Source organism: Candidozyma duobushaemuli (assembly GCF_002926085.2).
Source record: "Candidozyma duobushaemuli strain B09383 chromosome Unknown B_B09383, whole genome shotgun sequence".
Classification (NCBI taxonomy): Eukaryota; Fungi; Ascomycota; class Pichiomycetes; order Serinales; family Metschnikowiaceae; genus Candidozyma; species Candidozyma duobushaemuli.
In genome coordinates, this window is record NW_020289895.1 from 2,754,290 (window position 1) to 2,780,369 (window position 26,080).

The 26,080-nt window shown below is 45.6% G+C and overlaps 16 protein-coding genes across 16 annotated transcripts; 7 read left to right on the forward strand and 9 right to left on the reverse strand. All coding sequences in view use genetic code 12, as the record gives it.

Annotated features, from left to right (window-relative positions):
• Positions 1-139: 139 nt before the first annotated feature.
• On the reverse strand, positions 140-1,465 carry ADA2 (chromatin-binding transcription regulator; the record flags this gene model as incomplete). Its single annotated transcript, XM_025481150.1, has 1 exon — positions 140-1,465. One exon carries the CDS (start codon positions 1,463-1,465, stop codon positions 140-142), a length of 1,326 nt encoding a protein of 441 aa, XP_025335450.1.
• A 649-nt stretch (positions 1,466-2,114) lies between these two features.
• Positions 2,115-3,123, forward strand: RPS17B (40S ribosomal protein eS17; the record flags this gene model as incomplete). The annotated part of the gene is made up of 2 exons (XM_025481151.1): positions 2,115-2,180; positions 2,731-3,123. 2 exons carry the CDS (start codon positions 2,115-2,117, stop codon positions 3,121-3,123), a joined length of 459 nt encoding a protein of 152 aa, XP_025335451.1.
• Positions 3,124-3,191: 68 nt separating this feature from the next.
• Positions 3,192-4,550, reverse strand: CXQ87_002653 (uncharacterized protein; the record flags this gene model as incomplete). Its single annotated transcript, XM_025481152.1, has 1 exon — positions 3,192-4,550. The coding sequence occupies one exon, from the start codon at positions 4,548-4,550 to the stop codon at positions 3,192-3,194; it is 1,359 nt and encodes a 452-aa protein (XP_025335452.1).
• A 723-nt stretch (positions 4,551-5,273) lies between these two features.
• Positions 5,274-6,041, reverse strand: BIG1 (Big1p; the record flags this gene model as incomplete). Its single annotated transcript, XM_025481153.1, has 1 exon — positions 5,274-6,041. The coding sequence occupies one exon, from the start codon at positions 6,039-6,041 to the stop codon at positions 5,274-5,276; it is 768 nt and encodes a 255-aa protein (XP_025335453.1).
• A 309-nt stretch (positions 6,042-6,350) lies between these two features.
• On the reverse strand, positions 6,351-7,739 carry CXQ87_002655 (aspartyl aminopeptidase; the record flags this gene model as incomplete). The annotated part of the gene is made up of 1 exon (XM_025481154.1): positions 6,351-7,739. One exon carries the CDS (start codon positions 7,737-7,739, stop codon positions 6,351-6,353), a length of 1,389 nt encoding a protein of 462 aa, XP_025335454.1.
• Positions 7,740-7,864: 125 nt separating this feature from the next.
• On the reverse strand, positions 7,865-9,348 carry RTG3 (Rtg3p; the record flags this gene model as incomplete). The annotated part of the gene is made up of 2 exons (XM_025481155.1): positions 7,865-8,966; positions 8,999-9,348. The coding sequence occupies 2 exons, from the start codon at positions 9,346-9,348 to the stop codon at positions 7,865-7,867; spliced, it is 1,452 nt and encodes a 483-aa protein (XP_025335455.1).
• A 506-nt stretch (positions 9,349-9,854) lies between these two features.
• CXQ87_002657 (uncharacterized protein) lies at positions 9,855-11,021 on the reverse strand (the record flags this gene model as incomplete). The annotated part of the gene is made up of 1 exon (XM_025481156.1): positions 9,855-11,021. The coding sequence occupies one exon, from the start codon at positions 11,019-11,021 to the stop codon at positions 9,855-9,857; it is 1,167 nt and encodes a 388-aa protein (XP_025335456.1).
• A 207-nt stretch (positions 11,022-11,228) lies between these two features.
• Positions 11,229-12,614, reverse strand: CXQ87_002658 (protein kinase; the record flags this gene model as incomplete). The annotated part of the gene is made up of 1 exon (XM_025481157.1): positions 11,229-12,614. One exon carries the CDS (start codon positions 12,612-12,614, stop codon positions 11,229-11,231), a length of 1,386 nt encoding a protein of 461 aa, XP_025335457.1.
• A 158-nt stretch (positions 12,615-12,772) lies between these two features.
• Positions 12,773-13,489, forward strand: CXQ87_002659 (uncharacterized protein; the record flags this gene model as incomplete). Its single annotated transcript, XM_025481158.1, has 1 exon — positions 12,773-13,489. One exon carries the CDS (start codon positions 12,773-12,775, stop codon positions 13,487-13,489), a length of 717 nt encoding a protein of 238 aa, XP_025335458.1.
• Positions 13,490-13,871: 382 nt separating this feature from the next.
• CXQ87_002660 (TLD domain-containing protein) lies at positions 13,872-15,817 on the forward strand (the record flags this gene model as incomplete). The annotated part of the gene is made up of 2 exons (XM_025481159.1): positions 13,872-14,248; positions 14,269-15,817. The coding sequence occupies 2 exons, from the start codon at positions 13,872-13,874 to the stop codon at positions 15,815-15,817; spliced, it is 1,926 nt and encodes a 641-aa protein (XP_025335459.1).
• Positions 15,818-15,945: 128 nt separating this feature from the next.
• CXQ87_002661 (pre-rRNA-processing protein ESF1) lies at positions 15,946-17,973 on the forward strand (the record flags this gene model as incomplete). Its single annotated transcript, XM_025481160.1, has 1 exon — positions 15,946-17,973. One exon carries the CDS (start codon positions 15,946-15,948, stop codon positions 17,971-17,973), a length of 2,028 nt encoding a protein of 675 aa, XP_025335460.1.
• A 57-nt stretch (positions 17,974-18,030) lies between these two features.
• Positions 18,031-19,885, reverse strand: CXQ87_002662 (uncharacterized protein; the record flags this gene model as incomplete). The annotated part of the gene is made up of 3 exons (XM_025481161.1): positions 18,031-19,022; positions 19,046-19,660; positions 19,696-19,885. 3 exons carry the CDS (start codon positions 19,883-19,885, stop codon positions 18,031-18,033), a joined length of 1,797 nt encoding a protein of 598 aa, XP_025335461.1.
• A 1,199-nt stretch (positions 19,886-21,084) lies between these two features.
• On the forward strand, positions 21,085-21,726 carry ERP5 (Erp5p; the record flags this gene model as incomplete). The annotated part of the gene is made up of 1 exon (XM_025481162.1): positions 21,085-21,726. One exon carries the CDS (start codon positions 21,085-21,087, stop codon positions 21,724-21,726), a length of 642 nt encoding a protein of 213 aa, XP_025335462.1.
• Positions 21,727-21,812: 86 nt separating this feature from the next.
• UBA4 (Uba4p) lies at positions 21,813-23,092 on the forward strand (the record flags this gene model as incomplete). Its single annotated transcript, XM_025481163.1, has 2 exons — positions 21,813-23,054; positions 23,090-23,092. 2 exons carry the CDS (start codon positions 21,813-21,815, stop codon positions 23,090-23,092), a joined length of 1,245 nt encoding a protein of 414 aa, XP_025335463.1.
• Positions 23,093-23,119: 27 nt separating this feature from the next.
• On the reverse strand, positions 23,120-24,733 carry CXQ87_002665 (transcription factor TFIIIC subunit; the record flags this gene model as incomplete). The annotated part of the gene is made up of 1 exon (XM_025481164.1): positions 23,120-24,733. One exon carries the CDS (start codon positions 24,731-24,733, stop codon positions 23,120-23,122), a length of 1,614 nt encoding a protein of 537 aa, XP_025335464.1.
• A 264-nt stretch (positions 24,734-24,997) lies between these two features.
• On the forward strand, positions 24,998-26,077 carry CXQ87_002666 (uncharacterized protein; the record flags this gene model as incomplete). Its single annotated transcript, XM_025481165.1, has 1 exon — positions 24,998-26,077. The coding sequence occupies one exon, from the start codon at positions 24,998-25,000 to the stop codon at positions 26,075-26,077; it is 1,080 nt and encodes a 359-aa protein (XP_025335465.1).
• Between the last annotated feature and the right edge of the window lie 3 nt (positions 26,078-26,080).

The following is a 26,080-nucleotide window of genomic DNA, read 5'->3' on the forward strand; positions in this document are numbered from 1 at the left end:
GCTGGCTAAAACGAAAAATTTATATCTTGCCCGTGCTTGAAATACCTGTACTCATTCGATCGGTTGTCACCTTTTTTTTCCTTCACGCACACGGATTTCGCGCCCCTTCGATACCGTGTCTGGCTGAATGATGTAATGTCTAGCCTTGCGAACACCAGCCCATTTGAACGAAAAATTCGTAAATTTTGGATGCTTTGTTAACATCAATTTTCAAAAACAGTCTGGCATCTTTCTTTTTCAACGTGCCATTATTTTTGATCGCCTCTTTCATCAATTGATTCTTGATTGCAAGATATGGCTTTGGTAGAATCCGGAGTGTAGAGCAAAGCTGTTTTTCTTCACGAGAAAGAAGCTCGAAGTCTGTAGCATGAGAAATATCGAGTGGTGCCCTGGGATTAGAAGTGTTGATCTTGGGCTTGTATTCTGGTTGTGGGGTGTTCAACTTGCGAGTTCCGTTGCTGACAGCCAGTGCAGCAGCGGCATTTCTTGCAGCAAGACCAGAGCCGTTGCCCATTCTCTGATAATGGGCTTGCCTTATTAGTTTATCTTTTTCAAACCTGCTTCCGTCCTCCATGGTGGTGATACCGTTTCTTCGCCAACTCTGGAGTTGCTGGATCCTGATTCGGCATCGTAGCTCGGTAAGAATATCTTCAGAGAATTGATTGAAATCCTCTGGTGTCATCACACGAATAAAAGCGTTTATCTTACGCAAATACTCCTTCTCTTCCTTCGACTTCTTCTTATCGTTCGAGATATTCTTACGGTATTCAAGTAAGTTATTGGCGATAAGAACACGTTTTCTCTCTGCACGTGTCGTCAACCTGAAGTTGTAAATATCCAAAGCCGTGAGCTTGAGCTCGATATCACCAGCTGAATCATCTGGATCAAAGACCATATCTTTGATAGGAACTTCTGCTTCGTTTTCGGCCTCATGATCGAACTCCAATCTACCAGGCATGTAACCTTGAATTTCGTGACACAAGGGTACTGATGCAGCAGGCTTGAGTTTGGGAGGTGGTAAAGGCATATTCTTCCTTTCCTCCATGCGCCTTTTTCTTTTCTGTAAGAATTCTTGGGGTTGAATATGAGAGAAATCCTTGTTCATTTCGGGAAGAGGGTACTCACTGGAATCTAGATAGATTTCCTGATAGTGCTGTGCAACTTCCTCTCTGGATCTATTACCGATGTGATCAGCGATATCTTGCCAATTACCAAGACCAAAGGTTTCACAACCTTGAATCAATAGCAATTCCTCATCGGCTCCCCAAGATTCTTCAAAAATTGGGTACGTATTTTGCTCGATAACCTGATAGTCATGCCAGGGCTTATGGTCTAGGGTAGCTGAGCCAGATGCAAAACATGGCACACAAAGGTCGTAGTCCGTGCAAATGGCACATTTTATTCGTATTCTGTGAGTGCAGTCCAGAGAACAGACATCACAATGGAAAAGTTTTGATCTATCCATGATAGATTCGTCCGGAGTTCAGATTAATCTGACTGTTGATGTCTCTATCGGTGTTACTACTAAGCGTTAGATGCGACTCGAATATTGCGCACGTGATGTAAGGCAACTAGGAACGCTATTGATAAGCTGAATATGGGATGATATTGTTATGCAGATCTTTTTTCAGAAAGACGTTTACAAGAGCTTGAGAGCAGTGTACTGGTAAGCGGTGTTGTATTGAGCACGTCGTAGAACTCCGCCTAGAAGTACTTCACTTTCACCTACGTGCAACTTTGGGTGTTATGGAGGCTCCATAGAACATTGCAAGTAATTCGAGAGAGAGAATAAAGCCGAAAGCTGTCTCTGAAGAAGGTGTTTCTCTTCGTATTTCCTTTTACGGCAAATGTAGAGTGGTTGCAAACTGCGCACATTGGGTTGACAGGCGGCACCCTTTACACTTTAACAAGTGCACGGGATGACCAACCTAATGATGAAGTCAATACTTCTCTCTTGATAATTGAGCTGTAAATTGAGATCTTGAAGAGAAACAACGATATGGTATGCGTAGCAACACTGCAATGCCCCTGACTGCCCAAGATCTGAGGACTCCGTGCACATGAAAGTTAGAATGGGGCATCATATGATGAAATAAACAGCTCTTAACAATACCATGATCAAAGGTGGAAAGAATGTTTTCATGTTATACAACCCAGCTATCAGAAGTCCACCCGAGCATGTTTCGCAACCATCGATTGCCCTACTTTCGAAAAAATCTGGAGAAAACTGATGACTCCAATTGAAATTGGGATATAATTTCCAGAAAGAGCATTTCCACTTCTTTCAAAGATTGCTAGAGTTCCTTAAATGGTACTTTTGTCCGACAAGCGATTGACAGTCACAGTCACACGTGACAATGAATGCGTGCTCCAGAACTGCACACAAAGCCCTTCATCTCCCTCAGTGCCTCACTGGCGACCTGCCGCACTGGGCCCGAAAATTTTCCTCTAGAGAAGCCCTACTCAAATTCAGCTTCTTTCTCCATACCACTAACAAAGCAAAATGGTATGTCCAAATACATAAAACCATAACGACGATGTCAGGCTATCAAGTGTCATAATCCACTCCAATCGCAAACATGTTTCCCTCCAATTTACCAGATCTTATTTCCTGTCTTGTTGAAAATCAACTATCACGAATCCATACTCCACAAGCTTTCCATCCATCCTACCGAAAATCGTCAAAAACCAGAATAATTACTAACATACCAGGGTCGCGTTAGAACTAAGACTGTCAAGAGAGCCTCTAAGGTTTTGATCGAGAGATACTACCCTAAGTTGACCTTGGACTTCGAGACCAACAAGAGATTGACCTCCGAGATTGCTGAGATCCAGTCCAAGAGACTCAGAAACAAGATTGCTGGTTACACCACCCACTTGATGAAGAGAATCCAGAAGGGCCCAGTTAGAGGTATCTCCTTCAAGTTGCAGGAAGAGGAGAGAGAGAGAAAGGACCAGTACGTCCCAGAGGTCTCTGCCTTGGACTTGTCCCACACTGGTGGTCAGTTGGAGGTTGACGCCGAGACTGCTGACTTGGTCAAGACCTTGGGCTTCAAGATCCCTCTTCAGACTGTTGCCATCTCTTCCCAGAGAGGTCCAAGAAGATTCGCCAAGAGAAACTAAGCGTTTCGACTGGCAAGTCTAACTCATCATAATAAATGTATTGTATATTGATTACCTGTAGATCGTTTTTACATGTTGGGCTCCGCCTTCCTCTCCTCTGCATCGTCTTCTTCATCGACCAAAACAGATGCATCGAAATAAAGCGACGGATCTAGCGTCGAGATGTTGGCCAGTTTGGCCTTTCCGTCTAACAAAAGTTCACTCATTACCTTACCACTACCTGGAGCATTGTTGATACCCCAACATGAGTGTCCGGAGCATAAGAAAAGATTGTCCACATTGGTCTCGCCAATCAATGGGCCACTAGACGAGGGTACGTCCAACACAGGTAAGTAACAAGCTTGTCTCTTCAAAATTCTTCCCTTGCGCAACATCGAAGACATCTTACTTACCTGTGAGAAAAGATCGTCACACTTCGACTTAACCACCTCAACATCGTCCGTCGTCTCTGGCACGTCAACGGCAGAATCACCTTCTCCGCACACAAAGACCTCGTCCTTTCTTGCGTATATCTCAGGCGACACATACTTGTTTCCAACCTTGTATTCTGTGAAGATAGCGTATGGAGACACACGCTGGTCATTATGTGGCGCAATGGTGATAGAGTGAGCTCTCAAGCCAGAGATTGGGCAGTCTGGGAGGATCTTGGACGTCCAAGGACCCACGGATAGAACAATTTGATCACCCTTTAAGCTCACGGGCTCGTGGACGTCCTTTTTGGCGCTCGTTGGCTCGTATGTGATACCTGTGGCAACACCAGTATCCATCAGATATAGAATCTTATTCACTTTTCCGAGAATAAGTTCTAGGGCGCCATTGGAATCTTCAACAGCCTTCTTCAAGATGAAGTTAGTGAATCTGTAAGGATGCACCTGAGCGGTGGTATCTTTACCACCCAAAGAGGAGCACAGGTTGACGAACTGTTCTGTGATCCAGTTCAAGTCCGTGGGCAATTTCTTGGAATCTCGTTGTCTGGTGACTTTAGATGTCTTCTTGGGTGGGAACTCAGTGTCGGGCAGCGCACTCTGCGTCACCTGCTTCTCCGATTCCGAATTGCTCTCATCTTCTTCTGGGATAAATCCTGTTATGTCACCCTCTATGGACACTGTAGTAAGCCTTCTGTAATCCCACACGTTTTCGCCATCATACAAGTCAGAAAGCTCCTGATGCAATTGAAAAGAAAGAGGCACTAACTGTTGTGGGAAAGCCCAAAGCGCCAAAAGGCCACCAGCCTTACCACTAGCACCACCGGCCACTCGCTTGCTTTCCACCAAGGAGATATGGTACTTTTGGGGATCAAACTTGGGGTGCTTCACTAAGTAGTAGGCGGTGCAAACACCAATAATACCCGCGCCAACTATAATAATATGTTTTTTGCCCTCATGACGGCCTGAAGGCTCGGAGGAAAAGGTAAGGTAGTCGGACATGGCCTGGTTTCTTTTAGATGTAGAAGAGGCAAGAGATATATAAGGTGAGTGCAGTGCAGTCAAAAGCGAGAAACATGTATGGTTTCTGCAGGCCCGGCAGCAATGGTGGTGAATACTTTCCCAGCGAGATAAAGCTGCACACATGCAGTGGATGCAAAAACGGTGCAGAGACGGACTGACTCGAAGGTGGGGTGATGCTAGCTAGGTAAAAGCGGTCCGTTTTGCAAGCCATTGTCCAGAGGAGACCCCTGGCGCGATTTGGAAGAGGCTCTGAATATGGTTTAGGTTTTTAGAAAAAAACAGCTGATTTCTCACGTAAGCGCTATGCGGCATGGTCCACCAACTGGTGTTGAGGGTGAAGCACCACAAAGCTCGATGCCCAGGAGCCGTGCCCATTAATAAATATTTGCCCATTATTCAGAAGTATCGGAATGAAGGGATTATCCGCGCATTCCACCAGATTTACGCTCCGCAAGAATTGCCGTTTTGCAACCATTGAAAGCGCTGCAAGATACCGCCTAGGAGGTTTTGCCTGAAGCATCCATTTCTCCGGGCTTAGGGTCCGATTCTCTTGGACGGCCTCACGCAAGGATCCAGCCAAGCTTCATTATACTAGATCTGCCTGCAAAGCTATTCAGGAACGCTCACGTAAATATACAAGATCTTCCTTACATATCTCCCATTCTGATTACAAACCCCCTTTGTCTGTTTGGTCTGTATAGTTTAGCTTCGCTTGGCCTTCTTCTTACCAAATAGCTTCTTGGCGACCCCCAAAGTCTTCAAGGCAAATAAAGACACAATCATAGCGGCTATTGTGGTAACAAGCTTCTCATTTTGGCTCCAAAGCTCGTAGTCAAACAAATGAATCTGATCCTTTTTTCTCCTCTCCAAATAAATAGAGAGTGGATCTTTGTTTTCATTCCATTGAGGCTTACTCAATCCCTTCAACTGGACGTGCCTTTCAACCTCTTCTTCACGACGTGGGTCATTCACGATTCTATAAAATAGTTCGAATCCCTGAGGACTGTTCTCAAGAGCTACCTCCGGAATAGGGTGGATGGCACTTGTGGTACTTGACGTAATCAAGAATGAATAGTGTGGCGAGGGTATCCTTTTCAAAACCTTGTCGATTAATTCATCATTGGCACGGATCGCCAAATCACGCTCAGGGCCTGGAGGCGGAAGAGGGTTGAACTCGATTCTGATGATCCTCTTTCTCGTGTCTATGTATTCGGCGAACACGTCTTCTTCCTCGTTCATGCTAATCGTCTCGGCAGAGCAAGTCCTGGTAATGTAGGCTTCTAAGAACAGTAGATCAAGTGTTCCTTCAACCCAAGGCATTCCAATCAAGGTGCTCAGCATATGCATATATTTGACCAAGTTCCGCCAAAGCTCCTGCTTTCTGTCGATCATGTCGATATTCTCGAGCCCAGGCATGTTGATGATGAGATATGCATCCGAAGAGCATTCTGTAATGGACTTCTTAAGCATGTTCGTGACGCTCTGGGGTCTTGCTTCTGGATAAATGGGTGTTTCACCTCGTCCCTAAGACCAGGAACTAAACTATGAGATCCATATAGAACTGGAACAGCCTGAAAAGCTAAAGCTGGAATGGTATATAGCAAAAAGGCGAAGAGAAGCATCTTTGGTGAAGAATCGATGTAGTATGAGGCATCATTTCTATGCCGCGACTATGCAGAAACTTGGCTGTGCTACGTTTTTAAATAACATCCATGAAATTCTACTCTATATAATTCCACCCCATCTTGAATTTCCTTTTGCACACCTCATAGTCATGGTTTAGTCACACTCAATTTTAGCATCTTCCTTCACGTAGTTGGAAAGGAAGCCATTAAACAATGACGTCAAACGCTCAATGTCATGAGAGCCACCAGTCTCTCTGATAGAGTGCATTGATAACTGTGGGTTACCCAAATCAAGAGTCCTAATACCCAACTTAGCAGAGAGCATGGGCCCAATAGTGGAGCCACACGGCGAGTCGTTTCTCACAACGAACAACTGCAAAGGCACGCGTGCAGCATTGGCAACAGCCTTGATAAGCACGATACCACGCGAGTTCGTGGCGTACCTTTGATTGGCATTGATCTTGATAACAGGGCCCTTGTTAACTTCAGGTTTGTTCACTTTCTCATAAAATCTTTCATAGTTTGGATGAACACCGTGCGCTTGGTCAGAAGACAACAAAAACGATCTGTTGCACATACGGGGAAAGTCACCACTTTCGTTTGCAGCAAGGCGAGAGAGAACGTCTGGCAAGAAAGAGGAGTCTGCACCCTGAGCAGAAACAGAGCCAATCTCTTCGTGGTCAAACAAGGAGATCATGGCCACACCATCGTTGGCCAGATGAGCATCCGCGAGAGCCTCTGCAGCCGCGAAACAGGATGTCAAGTTGTCTTGACGTGGACCAAAGATGAATTCGTCATGCAAGCCGCCTAACGTTGCAGGTTGGTAATCACCCAAGACCAATTCAAAGTCCTCGATCTGCTTTGGCTCGACGCCCAACTCCTTGGCAATCAATGTAACAAGAGACTCGTTGTGACGCTCAACAACATGCTTCACTGCGTTGAAAGCTTCCTCTGGAAATTGCAATGCCGGATCGTCCTTGCAAGAGTGGCCAAAGTCCTCTTGACCAGCAATTGGAAGTAACTCGGTCTCACGGTTGAACTCGAACTTGGTATTTGCATCTCTGTTCAAATGAATTGCCAAAGTTGGAATTCTCATTAATGGCTTGTTCAAGTGCAACAACTTAGGAACATAGTTACCGGCGTTGTCACGAATGTACACCCTACCGGCAACGGACAAGTCACGGTCAAACCAGGAGTGTGCAATCAAACCACCATATGTCTCAACGCCAATCTCAATAAAGCCCTGGTTGGACTTCTTGGAAATTGGTTTGATCCTGAGACAAGGAGAGTCGGTGTGAGCGCCGATGATAGCCACGGGGTTACCTGGTTTGTAGTCGGTACCAGTGGAGAACGCAATTAACGAAGACCCATTTCTAGTAACGACATAACTCGAATCTGGTTGTATGTCCCAAGAGTCCTTCTCCTTCAACACCTTAAATCCCTTCTTCACTAGCAATGACTTGACATTGTGAACAGCATGGTAGGGTGATGGGGAGGCGTTGACATAATCAACGAAGCGTTGGGCAGCTTTGAGATCACTCATGATGAAAGAAGTGTTATACTAGACCATTCGCAAAGCCGCCTGTTTGACCTAGCGTAATTCTCCACACAGGAGGAGCCGTCCGCGCGGAAGGCTCGAGCGGATTATGCAGCTGTTACCAAGGGCATTTAGCTATACTGATTATTGTCTGCGATGACATCTGAAAAGAAGTCGTCGGGGTTAAATTGAGTGTCCTGATTGGGAAGCCCAACCTGATCTGGAAGTCCTGTGGAATTATTCAACGTTTCATCAGGGTCCTCGAGCTTCACCTTTCCAACACCGCTTTCAAGCTCTGCAATCTCTCTCTCAATTTCTTTCCTGCGCTGCTCTTGACGCTCGGCCACCTTCTCTAGGTGTATTATGTAGTCGACAGATGTCAGAAGAATAGTAGCCTTGTTGGGCTTCGAGTCTCTCACCTTGACTGTTGCAAGAAGCTCTTTCATCTCCGCTGAATTCTGATGCGGTTGCTTCAGTAGACTTTGCACGGCGCATACTTGTGGATTCAATAGAGAGGGCGGCACAAGAAATCCAAGTTCCTTGATCTTTTCCTTTATCAAATCACGCCGCCTACGCTCCACGGCATTGTGGAACTCTCTCCTGCGCTTGGCTTTCTCCTCTTGAGTTAACTGCTTACCACTAGTTGGGTATGGTTCAGACTTCTTGGAGTTACTTGGAGCGGAGGTACCCAAAGCCAGCAGACTAGGCGGAGACAATGTGTTCTCGATTGACTGCTGCTGCAGTGGTCGCTGTGTATGGGAATCGTTGAAGGAAGTCTGATTGAAGTTAACAGATGTAGGAATGCTCTTGCTCATATTCAAGTTGAGTGGTGGGGGTGGTGAGTTAGGAAACGAGGTCCCCGAGTATGGTGACCTTAGATTGTCAAAATTGCCATCTTGGGGTCTGGACTGTGGTGACAAGAAAGCGTTAGCCAGTGGCGACACGTATGGTTCTCCCAGAGGAGGAATACTGACGGATCCGTGTCTGGAAAGTTCGGGACTGAAAGTGTTTTGGTAGGAGTTTGGCAAGCTGTCTTCGGCAATTGCTGACAAGTGGTTGTAATGATTTGCTCTTGTGTTTGGCGAGAAGTATTGAGCAGAGGAGAACATGTTGATGCCCGAGTCATTGACGTTATTCTCTGGTGAGACTAGCTGATCCAAGTTGGTGAAATTGTCGTTCATGCTAAACTGCAAAGGGTCAGCCTGTGTACCAAATCCTGCGGTGAACTCACTGCTAGCGGGCCCTGGGGTTGATATCTGGGGGACACCGGTTGTTGGGAAGGAGAAGATAAGAACTCAAACGTGCTGAAGTAGGGGTCATTGGGATTCAAGTTCTGTTGGCCTTGGGAGGCACTCTGTGTCGGACTCTGGAACGTTGTAGGTGATGTGACGGTTGGAGAGGAGTACTCTTCCTTGATTTGCTGGTTCAAGTCTAAGCTAAAGTGGTCTGTTTGTGGCTGAGAGTCTGCTGTCTGAGGCTGTACCCGAGAAAACTCATCCTGCGAGCTACCGTCCTGGCCTTGCGAGTAGTTCAAGTACGAGTCGTATTGCTTCGCTTTCGAGGAGTCGGTGGTGCTCGACTCGTCAAATGGGCTGTCTCTTAAGAAGTCCTCCATGAGGGAATTTGTAGTTTTGGAAATGAAAGAATGTCAAAAGCTATCCAATGGCTTGTGTAAACTCTTGTGGCACTTAGGTTTGTGGATCGCAATGGGAGCCCGTGGGGTATTAGCTTATAATTAGAGTATCACAATATAACGAGTACACCCAAACAATTGTGGCCTGGGGCTAAGATGTAGGTACCGAGAGAGGACCCCGGACCAGGGGTTACCCGGCCCATGCACACTGTGGAACAGATTACATAAGACGGGTCTACAGATTCAACCAACAATTTCGAAATCCTCGACACATATAATCGCTTCCACAAATAGCAAGTATTGAATATCCTTCAGCCGGGCCAACTGACGTTGCTCCTGAAACCGAGGACATCCCGATTCCAGTCATGTGACCTTCTCGAGGCTGGCTTCCATTCCGCGGTTGGTAATGGTTGCAAAAAGTTACTTTGGGAGGCTTTCGTTCTCCTCTTTTCTACGTAAAATTATATTCAAGCAAACATTAAAACAATCTACTGAACAGGAGTTTCCTTTTTGGGCATTCTGTTCAACACGCGGTCCCAGACCAGCTTGCGCCTCTTGGTAGCCTTCTTTCCTAAAGCATCCTCCTGTGTCTCAGTTTCCTTCTTTTCACCCAGGCTTGCACTTTCCTTGGAATCAACTTGCTTTGGAGATTTTGACTCTGTCTGTTCTCTACCAGTTTCCTCCTTGGTGTTTTTCGTGTATGACTGGTTGAAATTGGAATATTTCGAATCCCCAAGAAGACGGATCAAAGCCTCCTCTCTGTCTTCAAACAACTTCTTGTCCATGACCACAAAAGTGTGCAGACCACGAGAAGACACACGAACGTTGTCACCGTAGTCCACTGTCTTGGTTCCGATTTGGCTTTCGAGCTCCTCCCCGAGTAAACTGTTCTTTCTACTGTGTTTCTGATGAACGCTCAGACCAGCAGCGGAGTAAAAAGAATTGAGGTCATTGCCCTTGGTATTATTGTGGGCAGAAATTGGAAGCATGGAAGTAATGTCATCTTTGTCTGGCTCTTCAATATCTTGAACGATTCCCAGAGGCTTGAACCCCTCATTAGCTTTGAATGGGCTTCCAAGTCCTTCTTCATCAAAGCCAAGGTCCATCGCGATAAACCCTGGAGAAGACCTCAACGAGGTTTCGGAGGCAGCGTCCAGTGTCACTTTTTGAGAAGAGTTATTCTTACTGGGCTTGGCCTTATCAGAATCCGTTTGAGACAGAGGCGTCCCTTCAACAGCCCCGTTTGCCAGCTTCATTGACTGGTCGGAGCTTTCGATTTTTTCTGACTTCTCAGCTTCTGCTTCTTCTGTAACATGCTTCTTCTCCAGACTTTCTTGGGTCTCAGAGGCTTCACCTTCAATGGAGTTTTCCGCCTTATCATTTTGATCGACATTCGAGGAATCCTCAGCCTTACCGTCTTCTGACGATTTAGGGCCATGAGAACCCTTAGAATTGATGGAACATACGGTGTCATTGTTCGATAAGGCATCATTCTGTTTGACCCCTGAGCTAATTTCAGCATCGGGCTTCTGAGCCTGAGGTTTCTTTGATTGTTCTTCTGAAGCATCTGAGGACGAAGCATCTGCGCTACTGTTCACAGGTGACTTCGAAAAAAGCTTCTTCAACTTCAACTTACTGATTCTCTTTTCAGTCATCTTTAAATTCACAAAAGATCAAGGTAATAGAAATCTTTAAAAAATTAACAGAATCTTCGCTTTATATCCTCCACACGAAACAAACTATCGGACTGAAGTGTCAGAGGATGACCAAATTATACAAGTTACTAGTATTGGAATTACCGTTCTATTAATCTATAGCTCAGCCCCTGGTTAAGCATCCCCAATGAATACATATTGAATAATCTAGTTATTCTTTCTCTTGTTGACCAACTTCTTCTTCACGTGCTTCTTCATCTTCGTCTTTCTCTTCTCTGCCTTGGCCTCTTTGGCCGCCTGTTTTCTAGCTTTCTTATCATCCTTATCCTCGAACTTTTTGCCCTTCACCTCCTTCTCCTTCTTCTGGCGTCTGCCCTCGGTTTCTTCGTCAGATTCTTCCTCGTCGGAGTCATCCTCGTCAGACTCATCGTCCGATTCTTCTTCTGAACTGGTTTCTTGCTCTTCTTCGGCAACAAGGTCTGTGAGTGTGTCGACTCTGCCCTCTTGGAACTTCTCAAAATCACGCTCGTCAAGATTATTTAACGACCTCACCAAATGGAGTGACCGAAAAATTTCATCATCAACGTTTGAGCTATCCACCTCACTTTTCAAAGGAAGGGAATCAAGATAGGTTCTCAACTGCGCATCATCCTCGTCGTCCACACCCAAATTGGGTTCGGTAATGTACTTAAATAATAGTCTTTCAGGGAAAACATGTATCTTCTTTCTTGAGAAGAAGTCATTGACGTTCTTGATATCCATTCGTAAGAAGTCAAGTGCCATGGGATGTTCAGGCTCAACTGATTGCGAAACATCAATGATGTAGAGCTTGTCATTGTGTACAATGGAGTTGTATTCACTCAAATCAGCATGAACAAGACGACATTTCTGATACATTCTTCTCATGTAAATGAGCATCTGTTGGTAGTAAAAAACAATCTCATCTAAGTCCTTGAATGGATGGTCTTTGAGTTTAGGCGAAGGTTGAGCATTTCCCTTCGTCAAGTACTCCATGACCAAGACGTGTGACCGAAGTTCAACAGGCTCGGGGCACGGAATGCCATTCACATAGAGTCTTTTCAAATTTCTGAACTCTTTTTCAGCCCACACTTTGACCATCTTTCTAGGGTTACTTTGGTTCTTCGTATTCCTGAACCTGAATTCACCATCCACATAACGCTCTCTGTCTTTGAAAACCAAAATCGAGGTCTTGTAAATCTTCACAGCGTACTCTCTGTCCGAGATAGTCGTGTCTTCATGGTCACCATGGTAGACATTAGCTTCTTTACCAGTCGAGATGCATCCGTTGATTCTGGAGATGATGCCTTTGTTTATAATCTTTGCCAAAAATCGCATGGTTCTTGGGTCCAACACCTGTTCCACAGTTGCCCTGTTGGCCCTATCCTTCGTGGTCTTGGGTCCTTTCTTCAACGGCTCAGTATTGATCACCAGGGTATATTTCTCCACAATCTCACCTCTATCAGTGATGGTTCTGGAATTTGAGGAAGCTTCTGTTTCCAGATCACTGTTGTCGGTGTCTGACAGACTGATTTGGAGATTTTCCATATTTTCCTCCAATTCTCTCTCCGACATTGCCCCAGAATGTTCTTTTCAAAAGTATTACCTGATGCGCAGAGAAGCGATGCTTCGCGCAACTGATCAACATCATTCTACCCGTTCTTCATCGTTATTGCTTGCATAAACCAGCGCAAGATGGCAGCAAAAATCCTTGAACAGATTCTTCCATCGGTATGTTTTCCCAAGTCAATTTTGAGATTATTCTAACTTTGCAGAAGTTCTTTATTGTCATACCCCTATATATTGGTGTCGAGGTGATTCTCGCTGTGGCTATCCTTAACAAGGCTGGTGGTGCTTATGGTGTCTTGTCCATTCTTACAGGCCACCACTTGAACTTCTGGCAGTGGTTGTTTAACTTTTTGTCGTTCCTTACCCTTCCTTTCTACATCTCCGGCTTGTCCAACATCCTCAACAAAGCCAACAACGTTCGCAAGACAAGCTTGGCATGCGTGATCTACTTGATTGATACTGCTATTGGTCTTCTTTACACCATCTACTTTGTTCACTTCTGGTTCAGCAGGGAGGACAATAACCCTACCAGCTACGGTGGCTCTGGCACTGAAACATCTGGTGTCGACTCGTACAGCTCGTACGCCCGTCGTGATGGGTCCAGTGATTCTCTTTCTCAGTCTGCATCGCCACAAAGAGAGCTCTTTTTGACCGTTAGTGGAATTATTGTGACCAACGCCCTTCGGTTGTACTTTGCATTGGTCTTTGTCTCATTTACCAAACAGCTCTTGAAGCAGTCCGCCCTCAACCAGAAGTACTACGGTGCAGACTCCTTAGACGAAGAAGTTTTGCACCCTACAAGCTTGATGGGTAGGGTCAAGAAGGTTATCTACGATCTCGAGATGAGAGCTAAGCACTTCATGACAGACCTTTTGAATTGATCACTGTCTTTTCACATTTTCATACAAAACACCTCAAAAATTAGTAGAGCAGCAAAAAAGCGGCTTGTGCCCTACTTAAATAATCGTCATAATCAATGCATACTTTTAAACCCCTCGAACAATCTTTCCAATTTTGCATCCAATGTGTCTTTGCGCTAAGAAAACACATACTCTTGACGGTTTTTTTGTCAGCCGGTCTAATTTCAACGCTCTAAAAAATTCACAGTCAGAAATGAGCCAATAGCCATGGCCTTTTCATTGACGTCTATTTTGTAAAAGCTCAAAGCCGAATCTGTACATGCCGGCAAGGATGCTATTAGGGAGCTAGATCTCGCAATGGTCCCCACAATCGCACCATACACCATCTACAACATATTTCACCATGGGTCAAGCGGCTAGCAACGAAGAAGACTCAGCTTCGAGGAAGCTGTTAGTGCTTGAACTGTTTACGAAAGAGCAAATCAATAAATACTTTCAATTGCGCTGTGTTCATTTGCTCACGAGAGAAGAGCTTTCCTCTCTAGCATCGAGGCTCAATGTGACCTCAGCCAATGATCCCGAGACGGCTATTTCATACTCAGATGTTGCTTACGTCCTTCAATTGTCCAACAAGAAGGACCAAGACATCCTGGATGTTCACCATGGCTTCGTGAAAGCAGTGAAGCTCCTCACAAATACTCTACTGGTCCTTGCGAGGTTGCCATTTCTACAAGACTTCACAGACAAGGAGCAATTGACTCTACGAGGTTTGATAATATCGTCCACAGTACTTCTGGGAGAATACGGCGTATGCTAGGACACAAGTACAATTACTTGAAGCTTTTGTTCATTGCCTTCGCAGCCGCTTCAGGCTTAGACCAAAGGCCAAACTCCGAAAAGTCCGACGGAGACCCAGAGAAAGCCATTTCCCTCAATGGTGACGACCAATTTGTCGTCGAGGCTGTAAGGCTTCCTAATGGCCGTGAAGATGACGAGCATGACGACTTTGAAACAGCCAGGAGGATCAAGTGGGACACCTTCGCCAACATCAAGAACTATGATGATATTAAGGTCGACGAGCTTTCGATAAATGGAGAAGACCTAGTAAAGATACTCACTCTCTTGCTTGTGGTAAGCTCAGTTCCGAAGAAGTCTCACGAAGAGATGCAAGCCGAGCTCCATAAGTCACTAGAAGAAAAATGGCTGGAGTTTGAGGTAGCATCGCATGCACTAGTCAGATTTTTTGACTTCACAATCGATAGACAAAACCTCAAGAGTTCTTCCATATCCTATAAGCAGTTCCATACTGGGTGTGAGAGGGGCCTAGCTCGCTTTATCATCGACGCGCTAGCCAAGCTCGTCGAGAGGAGCATCTTCTCTTCCATTCAATCAGAGGGAAGAGTATCGCAAGAGCAGGAGTTACACGAAGCGAGCACCTCACCCAACTCATCTCCGAAGAAGCCGAAGAGGAAGCAAAAGTTTGAACAAACTAGATTGGTGAACGAGGCATCACTCTCTCTTATAACATTGGCTCTTCGAAGCGCAGGTAAAAACATTTCTGTCGGAACGTCAAACATCGTGAACCTTTACAATGGCTCCCAAAGCGGGTTTTCCATTAGATCTTTGGAGCTGAAGATCTTTAAATGGCATGCGCCCACCATTCTTTTAGTCTCAGGCAAACGACTCAAGTCAAAGACGATAAATACCAACAGAAGATACCAGGAGTTTGATCAGGAGTATCCAAGATACTTCCTCGCCAATGAAAACCCACTTAGGCTGTGGCAGGGTGAACTGGACAGGATTACATACGCCGTCTTCTTAAATTCACCATGGAAGTCATCCAATAAGAAGAACTTTGGAGACGAGGAAACGGTAATCGTCAGCTTACTGCCACGATTTGACTATTTCAAGTCTAGACTAGACCCTGTATTACAAGGCCAGCTGGTATACTTTAGCAATTTGGGTATGGGACTTGGCTTTGGAAATGATCAGCCAGTCAACAAGAACACGATCCGCAAGTATTTGCCTGGCAATGTCTCGCTCACAATCGAGGCGAATCTTGAATTTGCGGTTTTCAGACACATCCGTAGTTCTGGACCCAACTCGGCAAACTACTTTGAAAAGTCAGCGCAACAAGAATTAGTGGACGATGATTACGAAGACAGGTTTATGATTACAGACTTGGAGGTCTGGGGCATCGGTTCTAACAAGGAGTTAGAGGAACAAAGGAAGTTATGGGAATGGGAAGAAAAGCAAGCGAAGGCTAGGCAGAGCGTTAATGTGCGAGACATGGGAGAAGAGCGTGCTTTCCTCGAAATGGCGGGTTTGATTGGAAACTATGGACAATAGGCTGATGAATCTCGCACTAGAGAAATGGCTGCAAAATCCCATATCGCACATCCAAACACCACATATATAGATGATGAGCATCGCGGTGAATAATATGCTAACCCACATATACCTTGCAATAAGACACAATGGCAAAAAAGAAAGGATCCAAAACTTCTGATTCTGGTTTCAGCGATCCAAGATTTGCGTCCGCTCGTACTGATGCCAGATTCCAACTCCCTAGTTTGAAAAAGAACAAGGTGAAAGTTGACGATAGATTCAGCAGAGATGAGCTCAAAAAGTTAAACGTCAGCGCTACCGGCAAGAAAGTGAAGATCGACAGATACGGTCGTAAGATAAATGACGACGAAAATCAGACTTTTGATAAGTATTTTGAGGAAGAAAAGGATAGTGAAAGCGGCACTGACGCCAGTAGTGAGTCTGAGGAAAGTTCTGATTCGGAGTCTGATTCGGATTCTGAGGAGACTAAGGTGGTCCGCAAGCCATTGAAGAAGACTATCGAACCAGAGGTTTCTGTTCTGGATAGCGACTCTGATACAGCCGTTGAGGAAGGATTCATAGATAGGGCCAGAGGTGAAGGCTTATCTTCCTCTTCGGATGAGTCCGATTCTGATGAGGAAGTCGAAGAAGAAGACTCTGAGATTGAGCTTGAGGAAGAAAAGCCCGAGGAAGGCGACCCTACCTCCTCCTTTGCTGTGGTTAACATGGACTGGGACAACATTCGCGCTGTTGACTTGATGGCTACCTTCGTGTCTTTCGTTCCAAAAGGCGGATCTATCAAATCTGTTACTATTTACCCATCTGAGTACGGTAAGGAGCAGATGCAAAAGGAAGAAGTTGAAGGTCCACCAAAGGAGCTCTTCGCCAAAAAGAAGAAGAAGAATGATTCACATTCCGACTCAGATTCGGATGAAGAGCTTGATTTGAAAAACGCGGATGACCTTGAAAAGGCAGCAAGAAAAATCTATGAAGAGGATGATGGAGAAGAAGACTACGACTCGAAGGCATTGAGAAAGTATCAACTTCAGAGATTGAGATATTACTACGCTGTCGTGCATTGTGATAGCGTTTCCACCGCAAAGAACATATACGACAATTGCGATGGTTCTGAATATGAGTCCACAGCCAACACTTTTGACTTACGTTATGTCCCAGAGGACATGGACTTTGATGACCAGGAGGCCAAGGATCAATGTGACAAAATTCCAGCATCTTATAGACCAGACTCGACATTCGTGACCGACGCTCTCCAGCACTCTAAGGTCAAGTTGACCTGGGACCAAACACCAAAGGAAAGAACCACTCTTTCCTCTCGACTGTTTTCACAGAAAGAGATCGACGACATGGACTTCAAGGCATACTTGGCATCTGATAGTGAAGGTTCGGAGGCTGAACAAGCCGAGCTGCTCAAAGATAAATACAAGAATCTTCTAGGTGGAAAGTTCTCATTTGACAAGGGTAATGAGGAGGAGGAGGATGTTGACATGGAGATCACCTTCAACCCTGGTCTTGACGAGAACAAGGCCGAGGAGCAGCCAGAGGAGCCAAAGGAGGAGTCTACTATCGACGCATACAAGAGAAAAGAGAAAGAGCGCCGTGCTCGTAGATTGGAGAAATTCAAGGAGAAGCAAACCGAGAATGAACCTGAAAAGGAGGAGAAGTCGGGCAAGAAATCAAAGAAGGACAAGAAGAAAAATAAGAAGCCTCAAGAGGTGGACGAGAAGAGTAAAGCAGAGCTTGAGTTGCTTCTTATGGAGGATGATAAGGATCAGGACCAATCCAAGGCAGAGCATTTCGATATGAGAGATGTTCTTAAAGCAGAAAAGGATAAAAAGAACAAGAAGAAGAATAAAAAGAATAAGAAGTACGATACTGAGATGGTCCAAGATGGTTTCAAGGCTGATTTGAACGATGATAGATTCAAAGAGATTTTCGAAAGCCATGACTACGCTATTGACCCTACAAGTTCCGAGTTCAAAAAGACGGACACCATGAAGCGTATTTTGGATGAGCGTTCCAAGAGACTGAGAAGAGAGGATGGTGACGATCGCAAGAGCAAAAAGTCAAAGAAGAACAAAAATTCGGAAAAGACATCAGAAGACAATACCCTGGCATTGACTTCCTTGGTTGCCAAGTTGAAGAATAAGCTGCACTGATGACATCCTAGGCATATTAACGAGCGAACGAAAGTTTATTTAATAAATTATTTCAGATTAAATTTTGCTTACTGGGAAGCTAATTTGGCCCTTTGCTTGCGGTGTTACCAAGTTATTGTAGATTGCCTTCACCTCGCTTTCATCGAAACCTAGCTGGACTCCCATATAGCCCTTGATTCCACCATAATTTTCCTCTAGAGTGTCAAGTGTCCTAAACATGCTGACAGCTATATTCTCCTCATTCACAGAAGAGCTATTGGTAAAAACACGTTCAACCAGTTTGTTCTGGGCAACCTGGCGGCGCATGTGAGTTCCAATGACACTCAAGCCTTGCTCGTGAGCAATAACGTGCTTTTCAACTCCACACAAGCTCAAGATCAACATGATGACAACGCCAGTCAAATCTTGCCCGTTCGAACAGGATAAAAGCAATGGTTCAAGCGGGTGATCTTTGATGTAAGTGAATATTGTTCGAAGCAGCGGGATGCCTTCCCTGAGGATCTCTTTGTAAATATGCTCGGACTTGTTCTTGCTTTGACTGCTCGAAACAAGCGTCTTGGCTAGTTTCTCAGGCGCAACCAGCTCCAAGTCGAAAATAGGAGATTTTATAACCTTGATACCAGCATGAGTTAAGTAGCCAGGGTCCAAATCACCAGCAGCTTCTTGAGGAGATCTCAAATCAAAGACGGTTTTCACGCCCATCTTTCCAAGGGTGTCAGCTCCTCCGCCAGTGATAGAGTTGATCCCAGAAGAGCGATAAATGTAGTTGGACCTCACAGAAATAGACAGGCCGACCTTCAGACTCTTTGAAAAGGTGGGCCTGATCAACTGCCAGCCACCAATGTCTCTAAAATTGTATAAACCATCTGCTGATTTCCAGCGTGGAACAGATTGAATTGAAGCGTTGGCATACAAGAAGCGAAGCAGTTCATTTTCTGGCTTGAGCCAGTGCAAAATGGCAGCCGCTGCATGGTGCCTATAATTGACAAGCTTGTTTGGTGCAACCGGCCAGCCTTGAGGATTGTAGTCCTCTTGGTCCTCTTCGCTGTCTATATGGTGAATGCCCATAAACATGTGGTCAGCGTTTTCAATAAGTTCGAGATGATGGAGTATCGACATCTGCTTAGGAGGTTGGAGAACTGGGCGCCATCATTAGCAGAAACAACCTCGTCTTCCATTCCGTAGACACTCAACACGGACCAATTTGCTGGAAGGTCCTTGACACAAGTCAAGTCAGCATCGATAAGACTGTTCAATTCATGACGAGGCACCTCCACGAGTTGAACCTTACCATGACGAAGACATCTCATTTCCAAGAACTCAAAGTCGTCATCGATGATGTCCTCCTTCTCAAACATCGTGAGAGAATTGTATCTAGTTGAGCAGCTCACCAAGTTTGGCACGTTGAAGGCCTTTCTTTCTGGATCTCCATTCTTGAGCAAGGCTTCCTGCTGCAAAGCCCACAAGTACATCACCACAGCACCTCGAGAGTGTGCTACTATAGCCAGAGGCACAAACGACACGCCTAGCGGGTTCAACGACGCATTCGTAATAAATTCCATGCATCGGGTTATGTCCTCAAGGTCCGACTCGACAACACGTCCCACCTTAGGGTCAGCACAATCATCCAGTGCTCCACAACCACGAAAGTCTATTCTCAACGAGTACATGCCCGATAAGCTGCCAACTTGTGAGCCAATATTTTTTGATAGCAGTAGTCACGATGACCCATCTGGCCGTGCAAGATAAGCACCATTCTTTTAGTTGGAGTAGCCCATCGTGGATCATCGGAGTCCACACCGTGCGGCACCGCTATAGTGGCCGAGATACCGCCAGGAACCGATACCTCGATTTCTCTAGGAGGCGGCACGTCTGTAGCATCGACAGGCTCGTAGCCAAGCTGGGGCGCCATTTTTTGCTGAAGCTACAAAAAACAGCGATATTGCTGAATAAATACAATGTCAATCGCACATGATATTCCACAGCGTATGTGTGGAGTAGCACGTACAGGTGGTGAGGGAGGGACAATAGTGAGGCATCCGAAGCCTCAGACGGAGACAAGAGTCTATATAGTGATGTCAGCGCAGGACGGCTGGTATCGGCATTTTGTAACCGTTGCCGGTGCTATTGTTTTGCAGCCAGATGGACTGGGCGACGGAGGGGGTATTCGTGTGACTTTGCGATATTGATTTAAGAGATGGAGGAAGAAGAGTGGTTTTTATAGTCGAGGGAGTCTGAGGCTTCGGAGCGGAGGTAGCACGTTAAAGTCCGAGCGAGGTGAGGCAGGCTCAGATGTAGAGGGTACCTGAGGTCCGATGGTGCCATTGGATACGATGAAAGGAGTAGGAGGAGCTGTTCTACTGCGCGTTGTGGGGTCTAGATGGGTTCTTTGGCTGCAAAAGGCGACTTGGTTTGAAGATGATACGCTTATATGCCTCAGGTTGGTTGACCTATTATAGTAACCACGTTTTATGCGTTTCCGCATCAGTTAACATAACGCCAATGTACCGGTGAAGTGCACCCTAGTCTGAGGAGATTACGACTATAGAAGTCCTTGATGACCACCTTTTCACATGTGGCGATCACGCACTAAAACATAACAAAAGTGCCCCACACTCTTTGCTTCTTCCCTCTTGAATCATACATGAGTTCGAGTCAGAGACATACTGTATTATGTCACAGCCAGGCTTACATGTTTTATGCTGTATGGACTTAGCAGCGAGCACTGTTCTCTTAGTTACCACGCAACCCACGCAAACGGTAAAGAAGAGCCGACAATGCAGTAATCCACCAGATAACAAGCTGCTTCGTAGACGGCCCTTTTATCTCCCACTTGCCCTGGATTTGGAGGCATAATGCGACCAATCGGTCTTCTTAAATGTAGAGATCCCAGCTAGAAACAAGAATGTCAATCATAGGACATAAACCACATTACTCAAAAGTTTTGGGAAGAGAGAAAACGTTCAATAACACGCACCCTTTTTAAAAGAGCAGTATCGATAGACCGTCGACGGCTGCAAAAGTTGTGTCCTGCGCAAAACTACACAGACGCGGTGAGGCCAGGTTTTATATTTTTTTCCACCTAAGAACAAGTCACCACACAAGAACAAGATGAACGTGGTATTCACAGCTTTGGTGTTCTTGTTGGCACAAGCCAGCGCATTACATTTTTACCTCCCCACAGGAAACACCAGATGTTTCTACGAGGATTTGCCTGCCCACGCCCTCGTGGTGGCCAAGCTCGAGGCCCTTGAGTACGCCGAAAACGCCAACGAATACTTCAAAACGAATAACTTGAAGGTGCATATCACCGTGGATGAGACCTTCGACAACGACCACAGAGTTGTGGACTCGAATTCTAACCCTAGCGGTGATTTCACTTTCACTTCCCTCGAAGCCGGAGAACACAGATTCTGTTTGACCCCAATCTACCAGGACGGCAGCAAGAACAAGTGGCACCGTATCTTCTTTGACCTTGCCATTGGCGCCGCTGAGGACTACGCCGACTCCAAATCTCTGAGGAGAGTGGATGCCTTAACCTTGCAGATTAAGCAGTTGAACGAGAAGTTGAAGGAGATCAACTTCGAGCAAGAACTGATCAGAGAGAGAGAGGCCATCTTCAGAAACCAGTCTGAGAGCACCAACTCGAGAGTTGTCTGGTGGAGCATAATCCAGTTGGCGGTGTTGGTCGGAACCTGTGCCTACCAATTGCGTCACTTGAAGAGTTTCTTCGTTAAGCAAAAGATCGTGTAAGGAGGCCTTGCGCAGTCAATAGACATAATTCGGAACATAGCGTAGGCGTGTTGTACTTAGATGGCATCGCGCACTCATAAATCATCATGTCAGACCTACAACTTCGTATTAAACAGCTCGAGGAGGAAAACAGGCGGCTTGTGAACGAGCTACAGAGAGAGAAGAAGCGAAATATAAAGTATGAACCTTCAAACGATCCCGACTTCTCTTTAGAAGAATTCAGACGCTATGGACGTCAGATGATAGTACCTGAGTTCGGATCTTTACCGGCTCAGCGAAAGCTTAAGAATGCCAAAGTACTTGTTGTGGGTGCTGGAGGGCTAGGTTGCCCTACGCTACTATACTTGACTGCTGCTGGTGTCGGCAAGATAGGTATAGTTGATAACGATACTGTCGATGTCAGTAACTTACATAGACAGGTCCTACACACTTCAGATAAGGTGGGAATGCTAAAATGTGATTCTGCTAAAGAGTACTTGGACCGACTCAATCCTCATGTTGATATTATAACGCATCCAATCAGGCTAGATAACAACAATGCATTCGGCATTTTTGGTGAATACGATCTCATAGTGGATTGCACCGATGCCCCAGCCATCAGGTACTTGATCAACGATGTGGCTGTTCTAAGCGGCAAGATGATCGTCAGTGGCTCAGGAGTAAAGACTGATGGTCAGTTCACTATTTTAAATTTCAATAATACTGGGCCCTGCTACCGTTGTTTTTACCCCCAGCCTCCTAATCCGGAGTCAGTCTCCACCTGTGGTGATGCAGGTGTCTTCGGTCCAGCCATTGGGTTGATAGGTATCTCATTAGCTACAGAGACTCTTAAGGTACTAACAGGTCATTATGACGAAACATTTAAGCCCTTTCTTGCAATGTACACGGCTTATCCCCTGCTGGTCCTTCGACAGTTCAAGATGCGAGGCAGACAGGCAGCTTGCAAAGTTTGTGGAACACAACCGACAATCTCTAAACAGGTAATCGAGTCAGGAGAAATAAACTACGACCATTTCTGTGGATTCGTCAATTCTAACGTATTGACTCCAGCGCAACGAATTGACGCTGAGGAAGCACAAAAATGCATGAAGGCGGACGACCGTGCAGTGCTTCTAGATGTCAGACCCTTCGACCAGTATCAGATTGCAAATATCAGCGGCTCGATTAATATTGATTGGGTTCTGCGCTTATCCAGGCTAGAGTCAGACGAATCGATTTTCCCGGAAACGTTCGACAAGAAGAATGACCAGGTTTATGTGATTTGCCGTTATGGAAATGATTCGCAACTTGCCACCAAGAAGCTCGCAGAGGATTTTGGCGTTGCTCACGTTCGTGACATAAAGGGAGGAATCAATAAATGGAGTGAGACCGTTGATCAGAAGCTTCCTAAATACTAATTCATCAGAGGGTCCAATCGCTCCAAAACTAAAAGCCCTGAGTACGTAGCCATAGCGTAAGTCGAACTGCCGTCAAAACCTTCGTTCCAAGCACAGGCAGATATACCGACCTCGTGTGGAGTAAATGAGTAGGCGACATCAGCCTTATCTGCTGACGAGGGTTCGTAGTCTCCGACGAGTCTCAATGTCTTTCTATCATCCTCAAGGGAGAGCGACCAGATTTTAAGAGGCACCACAAGCCTGTTGTGGGCCTTGGGGACACCAAAGATCTTTCTCCCAATGTTGATCACGTAAAAGTCTCCAGCAGCATTACCTACCAAGGCAAAAGGGTGATTGAGATATTCACTGATGTGAAAGCTAGAGATAAGCTCTGTGCGTAGGAGTAAACTGTGTTTCTGATGGGGATGTCTGACGAAGGTATAGCCAATACTTTCAGCACTATCAGGGTATACGAAGATGCGGTATCCTCTGTGGTATCGAGGCGGTAGAAACAGGATTGTGTATGCTGTCTCTAACTTACTCTGACGTAGGTTTTCATAAAGAATGGCGAATGACCTCGTGGTAGTTGTGTTGACGAGGAGAACGTGTCCATTGAGGACAGAAGCAACAGTGATGGTGCTTATTGCTGAGTCGGCGACATATTCCACAAATGAGGGCTCCTCAGGTTGCTCATCAGTGCCAGGCAAGACAAACTCGGCAATTGCACCATCGAGCGTTCCCACAATGATCTTTGTCTCGTCAAAAATGTCGTAGGCTGTTATTGGAAGCTGCGCTGAACCACCGTCGTCGCTCATAGATATTGTCCACGAGGCAGCAGACACATCAAGGAATTGGGTGCCCAGCGCAGGGATGTCGATCCTAAAAAAGTGTACCTTACCATCGGAGAAAAGACCAGAGAGAACACCGGCTGTCTCTTCCTTGACTTTGAGAGGTAGCCAATTAACATTCGAGGTGGCTCCAAATGAAGACGTTATGAGAACCTTTCTGAGAGACAACAGCGTTGTCTCTGGGTCATACTTATAGAATTGAATGCAAGACTTCACATCCTCAGTATTGATAGGGTTGTTGAAAATCAGCAAGGACGGACTTGTAATCGCCTTTGATAGTCCCTCCTTATGATGAGTGACGGCCACTGCCAAAAGAGAACCATACGGTAGCCATTTCATAGCCGTTATTATGCCACCCACATTCAATATTCTAGCGTTTCTATTGAACGTCTCTTTAAGAGGCAAGTTATCACCATGGCGAAGACTTTGCTTGCTCTCACCCTTTGAGGTAACGAAATTGAGGTCGACCCCATCCAGAGTTCCAAATTGGGCCTCAAAAGCGTCTTTCAGAATCTCTGACGCTTCGTTCTTGGGAAAGTGAAGCTCATTGTAAGCCACTTCTGGAATTTGTCTGATTTGATGCTGCCCAAAGCTGACTGCTTGCTGGAATGGTAGCTCATTGAGATAAAAGAGCTTATCACCCCAGAGTTCCTTCTGGGCTAGGAGGTACTCGAAAAGACCTTCCTCGAAGCCGAAATTGTGATGAAAACGCCCCACAAAGCTCAAATCTCTCGTTCGTGGAAGATTGGCATTGAGTATGAGCTTGTCACCCTCAGTGGTCATCTCTGTGAGTTGTGGTTCTCTGCGCTTTGTTTGTATTATGATTTCGCGTAGCTGAAGGATACCAGTATCACGAATTAGACTGAAGAGTTTGAAGACGTCACGAACCAAAGATTACTGTGAAGGCACTTGAAAGCAAGAAGCTTCCACGAAGAGAAAAATATATGATTTTTGGAAAACTAGCTTCCTATTCCTCGTAGCTCTGTCCAGTAGAGGGTATCTGGGGTAAGTGCGAAAGCTTTCCAATACAACACAAAGTCGTCAAAGATGGTCAAGCTTGAACCGTCGGAAAAGACAAAGAAGAGAAACAAGAAGTTGTTTGACGACGACGACTTTTTCGTGATCAAGAAGAAGAAATCAAAAAGCTCAGCGCCCGAGGTTAAAGCAGAGATCAAATCGAATTCAGTGATTGAACCCAAAGCAGAAGAGACACAAGACAACAAGGCAAAGACAGAACCCAACCACCTACCGCTGCCGCCTAAAACCAGTACAGTTGATACCCAGCCTGAGCTGCTATCTTCCGAAGATTTGGTGGAGTCTTTCCATACAGCTCATACTACATCCGAAGCTGATGAGATATTCGAGATACGTCATACGAACACAGAACTGGAACCTGTGGAGGTTATATCGGACGAGTCAGATGGTGAATTTGACGAGCTTATCAAAGCACACACTAGCCAAAAACAAAGTGATCACGAGTCCGACAGATGTTACGACATCTCCATTACATCGAAGTTAGGACCGGAAGAAAAGCACATGATTACATCCAAAGGCAATAAGACATTCATGGAAATCTTGGATGATATTCGAATTCAAGCAACGCACAATTTTGTTCCATTTAGGCTCAAGGGAGGTTGTCTAATATGGATCAAAGGGAAGCTGGAGTTGAAGCCTTTCTTTAGGCCTAGCACGCTACGTATTCCTCCAAGCACAGACCCAACGGCAAATACACCTATTGATTGCTTGTACATACCAGAAGTCTGTCGCCAAAACTTCGAGGAGATTTACCCTGAGTTCAATGAATTTACTAATGTCAACGATCCAGAGGAAGACTTGGCTATAGTAGATGTCAAGGACGAAAAAGCTGAAGAGGAGAAAGTTGAGAAGAAGGACGAATACTTCATCATCGGCCTCAAAGGAAAGGACAATAAGCGCATAGAGGCCGAGGTAGGTCCTCAGACCAAGATAAAAGCCTTGCTCGAGCACTACCTAAAGTCGAAGGAGATCGATGCGAGCCTGGTTTCAAAAGCCAGACTAGTATTTGACGACGAGGATTTGGATCTAGAAGGTGTCGTGGGCGATACTGAGCTAGAAGAGGATTTTGAAGTGCAGGTGTATATTAATTGAGTT